General features: G+C 35.1%; 1 protein-coding gene across 1 annotated transcript in view; it reads right to left on the bottom strand.

Annotated features, from left to right (window-relative positions):
* Positions 1–5,016, bottom strand: part of LRRIQ1 (leucine rich repeats and IQ motif containing 1) — a 189,406-nt gene extending 184,390 nt beyond the window's left edge. The window contains 2 exon segments of the mRNA XM_023749734.1: positions 1,382–1,520; positions 4,961–5,016. Of these exon segments, the coding sequence (XP_023605502.1) occupies positions 1,382–1,519 (138 nt within the window). The 5' untranslated portion in view covers position 1,520; positions 4,961–5,016.
* Between the last annotated feature and the right edge of the window lie 984 nt (positions 5,017–6,000).

Here is a 6,000-nt window from a genome sequence, read left to right as displayed (position 1 = left end):
GCTGCCCCCTGGTGGTCAGTGCGCTCCACAAGGAGGAAGCTCTGCTCAGCCACAAGCCAGGCTGACGGCTGCCAGCACAGCGGTGGTGGCAGGAGCCTCTCCCGCCTCCTCAGCTGTACCAAGAATGTCTTACTGCAGCTTAGGCCTACTCTCCACTGGCAAGTAGACATGCCCTGAGGGCTCCTGCACTGCCAGAGGGATGTCTGACTGCCAGCTTAGGCCCGCTCCCCCGGGGAGCGGGCCTAAGCCAGCAGGTCGATATCCCCCGAGGGTTCCCAGACTGCAAGAGGGCACAGGCCGGGCTGACGGACCCCCCCTCATGAGTGCACAAATTTTTGTGCACCGGGCCTCTAGTGTTTTAATAATAATAAAAAAAACACTGCAAAAAAAGGCATATTTCAAACAAATATATATGGTGAAAATTTGCTTTTCATTTTCAGGTTTTATGAATTATATCTATGATTCTGTTGAATTTCATAATCACATGAATAATATCAGGATATTTTGTTTCATTAAAATTAGCTATGGCTAAAAAGACAGTAATATAAAAATATTAAATTTTCTCAAATATTATATGTAGGTTATTGAAATCCTAATGAAAACTCAGAATATAGTTATTTTTTGAAACTTGGCAAGTGAGTTTTGTGGGTTTTTTAAAAAAAAAACTTAGTTGAGAAGATTCTGAAATAGCAAAACAAAATTGGACTCTTTTTGAAATTGAAAAATATAAACTATAATACAGCAAAAATTAACAGAGTAATGGGAAATATTAGGTAATCTTGGATAGATCATATGTAAAACACTAAATGTATAAAAAGATATTAAATCAATTGAGAAAAGTTGAATTATTCAACAAGTGACACTAGGAACATTAGCTAAGTATGTTCAAGAAAATTTCAAATCAGATCTTCATTTTATAACAAATTTCCATTGGATTAAAAGTTTTGATGTAAAAAAAGAATCATAAACAGATTTTTTAAGCATATAAACATTGGGAGAAATGCACAAGTGAAAAGATAACATTTGATTAAAAAAATAATTACCTCTATAGATCTAAAGTTTTCACATAAAGTTTGCTTCCATCCATATATATTCATATTAGAATGTTCATGATTAACGTTAAAAAGCAGGATACAAATATATATATACATAACATGGTATAACCCCAATTTTACCCCAAAAAATGCACATATAGAATGTGGTTTATAAGGTGATTTCTATCTTCAACAAACTTTTATATTTAAATATCAATTTACACTGTTTAAAGAAGATCCTAAGGTTAAATATGAGATAAACACACAAAACACATTGAGAAAGTAAAATATCTCCTGAAAAGTTTACTCCAATTAAAGGGCTCAAAAGTCCAAAACTTAATACTTACAGCATCACTCTCATCACTCTGGGTTTCTGAGTTTGAATCACTATCTACATCATCTTTTTCCAAAGAAGAAATGCTGATTTTGTCCAATTCAGCTTCTATTTCTTCGTTGAGCTTTGCATCATCATCCTCTTCCATCATCCTTCACAATAAATCACAGAACTAATTAAAGAAAATTAAAGAGGCTAATATGCTAATAAAAATTATGGGTTCTTTAATATGTCATAATAATCCAACATGGTTCTATATACACATTTTAGTTTAACAAATGTTTATCACACCTTATCATATCTGTACCATATTTTTAAGAACAATGTTTGACTATAAAATGGTCAGGTCTATTACTAGACTTTTAATTCTCCAAGGGAAAAGTTACATGGAATGAGCTGGCTTGCCTTCCTGAACCAAGAAACTTGACAGAAAAACTCATCCTAATAGAAATGATTAATGGAAAAACACATATGATCAGCTTGAATATTCAGAGATTAAAATACTCACAAGAGAACAACCTAAGTCTATGTATGGGGGAAACATAAGGCTAGTTTCTACTCATTAACTCAGAGTTGTTAATTTTACCAGAGAAAGCCATGTTTTGCAACAATAACATGTAATATGGATAATTATGGCATGTAAAATCAAAATTTATTTCATTTAAATATTTATATATATATTTTTTATTTCAGAGAGGAAGGGAGAGGGAGAAAGAGAGAGAAAAATCAATGATGAGAGGGAACCATTACTTGGCTGCCTCCTGCATGCTCCTGACTGGGGATCGAGCATGTGCCCTGACCTGGAATCAAACCATGATCTCCTGGTTCATAGGTCAATGCTCAACCACTGAACCATGCCGGATGGGCCATTTAAATATTTAATACTTGTAATAGATATGCATTAATCAGCGTATTTCACTATATCTTCATGTCATCATCATAATCACTATCATTAGCTTCCAAGTATTAAGTAGCTGTGACAAGGCAGGCACTAGAAGACATCTGTATAATGGATAATCTTCAGAGTAACTTAAAAGGTTAAAGATCATTAGAGTCATTGTATAGATGAGAACACTCAGGTTTGAAGAAGTTACTTAACTGTCGATAGCCATTACATTAAGAATGGGGGCAGGATCATAATTCAGACATCCTGAATTCAAACCCTATGTTCTTCATTACCAAATGGTCCCCAAGACAGTCAAGCTATTCATCTGCCCAGCAATCCTTCTGAACATCTCCTCATCTAATAATCTTCAAATTGCTTATCATAACCCGTTAGCAGATCAAAAAACTAATTTAGTGGCTCTTGATTATCAAATTTTAATGATAGGATAGAAAATGTTAGAATAGGCCAGAAAAGAAACTATAAGTGCACTATATATGCTAAAGATAAAAATTGTTTAAAAAACAAACATGTTTCTAAGGTAAGTATGTGTGCTTGAATTACAATGTAACCTACTTTTTGTTGTTTGTTTTATTGTAGGTCTTTGTAAAAATAATTTTGAAAATGACTATACTAGTCAGCTATTATTTTATTTTAGAGACTATTCCAAACTTTCATTCTTTCCTCAAGTCCCTGACCTTTCAACCTCTGAACTCTGTCTTCTTGGATTTGCCTCCCTCCCTCCCCCCCTCCTTCCCTTCTCTCTCTCCCCTCCCTTCTTCTTTCTTTTCCTTATTTTACTCATCCATCTCAAAATCAACTTTTTTGTGTGGATTCTACATGGAATTATGCTGAGAAACCAAAGCATGCGATCCTTTAGGACTGCATTACTATAACATTTTTACATGCAACAATTTTATAAATGGAGAACTTATAAATGGTTGATAAGAGTTGGGAGTTGATTGGGTTGGAAGATGGTTATGATAAAAGGCCAACATGAGAGATCCTTATAGTGTTGGAACTGTTCAGTATCTTGATTGTGGTAATAGATTAAGTGAGTATATTCAGATAATAAAAATTATATAGGACATACACACACAAATAAGTACAAGTAAAGCAGACTGTATCAATATAAATATCTTGGTCATGATATTATAATATAGTTTACAAAATATTATCATTGGAAGACACTGGACAGAGTTTTGAGGGATAGTTCAGTATTATTTTTTAAGACTGCATGTGAATCTACAATTACACCACTAAAATGTAAAGATATCTTAAGTACTCATTAGGAAAACAGTTAAATAAATTATAATGCAGCCACAGAATAGAATAATATACAAGTTCTTCAATAAAAATTAGCACACTTACTGTACTCCTCAGGAAATATAGCCAAAGAGAAATAATTAAGAAACGGCAGGTATCAGAAAGATATGCAGAGTAATATCACTTTTATGTAACCACACACACTCTTTAGTTTTAGACAGAAACTTGCTGGAAGGCATTGAGGAACTTTTAATTTTAATTTCATACCTTTATGCTGAATGATTTTTAAAATAATAAATATGCACTGCTTTCATAATTTTAAAAACTAGTTTAAAAATACTCAATTTTATCCACAACCTTTCTCACCTAATGGAAAACAAAACAACACCACCGGCGCAAAATGTGATTCTGTAATCAAACCAACTTAAAGTGCAATTTAAAGGTTAGGTGAAACTTTTTTTTAAATGTGCTATAAAGCAGAATACACAGGCATACACAACTTTATGTAGAAAGAAAGGCAGGAGACTAGGGTAAAGGTAAGAGTCACTTCCACTATATGTCCCTCTGCTCGTCCACTGATCTTTGGATCAGCCCTGTCCAATTACATGTTCGAGCACATTTGTAATCTTAAATTTTCTAGTCAGTAGCAATGTTTTAAAAAATAAAGAGAAACAGGTGAAATTAACTTCAATAATCTATTTTATTAACTTATTTTATCCAAAATATTATTTCAATATGTAATCAATTAAAAACTGTTATGAAGATCAACATAAAAAGGTTGCATTCTTGTTTGCAAACTAATTAGTCAACATCTGATGTGCATTTTACAGCACGTTTCAACTCAGACTGGCTGCCTTTCAAACCCTCAATCGCTTCCTTTAGCTGGTGGTTACCGGGCAGGTGAGCGCAGCCCTAGATTCATTCCGAAGTACAAGGGCCACAGCAAACATTTCAAGTTTATAATGAATCACTTAGAATTGGCTAAAGCCGCTAAAAGTGGTGAATCTGAAGTCACTCCACCTTTCAACCACAGTTCAACTATAATAAAAGGGGAGCAAAATCTACTTTTAAAGAGTAACCAAAATTATATATGAAAAAATAAAATACGAGAAAGAACGAATAGAGAGGGAGGGAGGGCACCGTCATTTAGGGACGGTTAGTCCGAGTAGATCAAGTCTGACTAAAGCTACCAAAATCCCCCAAAATGACGGGAGCCTGGAGCTCCCGAGCCTCGCGCAGCCACCCAGCAGCCCGCGGCCCCTCCCGCTCGCGCCCTAAAGCCGGGTCTTGGCCGGGAGGCTCTGGCTCGTCTGCGCTCCCACCGCGCGACCTCCTTCCCACCCAGGACCCCGACCCTGGGGGGCCCCGGCCTTCGGGGGGTCCGGCCTTGCGGGGGGAGGCCGCCTTTGGGCGGCCCCGGCCTGAGTGACCTAGCTCACCCACCAGCAGCTAACTCCCTCCACCTAGTTGGAAGACAGCGCCCGGAGAAGCCAAACAAACGGTAACCACGGCAACAGCCAATCCCAAGGCAGATGGACGGCTTTCCGTACGGGTGCCCCAGTAGGACACACTATCTCCTTCTGCAATTGCAATGAACGCTGGAACTCCGGAGCTGGATGAGGAACTTAGGTAGATGTTAATATTTAAATAATTTTGGAAAGTAGTTAATAAAGAACTTTAATTGTTTCTGATCTATCTATACTTAGTACTTGCATCTAGTGAATGTTAAATTGCCTTTGTTCATTCCACAAAAACTTGATCCTGAATAGTGATTTAAGGGGTCGGAAATATGAAAGGAAGCCAATAAATTGTTTGCCTTCCATGACAACAGTTTCTTTAAAAAAAAAAAAGTAAATTATCACTCAATGTGTATCAAAATTCCTCTAAATGAATGAGTTAGTGGAGTGAGAAATTAGAAAACTTATTTTCTAATTATGTTTTACTGTAAAATATTGACCTGACTCACTGTTTTCATATTAATATTTTAATTTTATGTATAAATCATGTGATTTAATTTTTATTTAAAAATTAATCAAAGATTTTTGTGTGCAACAAATATATAGAATACAAATGTGAAATTTAATTTTAGTTAGTAACAGATATTTCTGATTTTAATTGTTTTTAAGTTTGCAAACAAATAATTAAATTCCAAGAGGAAATGGCTATGCATAATTGCAAAAGATATCTCACATACAGTAAGCTAAAAGCAAACATTTAATTGAACCTTTGAAAGGAAATAGACTCTATTGCTTGGTAACAATACTAGTAAACTTGTATTGCATCAACTTAAGAATAAATAATATAAACTGAGAAATCAATAGACTTTTGATATTAAAAAACACATTAATGCCTCATTCAAGAAAGATAATGATTTTCAAAACTAAACTATTCCTGTTTTGAGATCTAATTAAATTTAATACTTTCATTATCAAAGTCCATGCTAAAATGCACCCCCCCTTTTTTAGTTTAGTTTTGTGGCTGGT

This window comes from Myotis lucifugus, unplaced genomic scaffold, assembly GCF_000147115.1.
Source record: "Myotis lucifugus unplaced genomic scaffold, Myoluc2.0 scaffold_9, whole genome shotgun sequence".
Classification (NCBI taxonomy): Eukaryota; Metazoa; Chordata; class Mammalia; order Chiroptera; family Vespertilionidae; genus Myotis; species Myotis lucifugus.
This window is presented reverse-complemented; position numbering and strand designations above follow the sequence as displayed.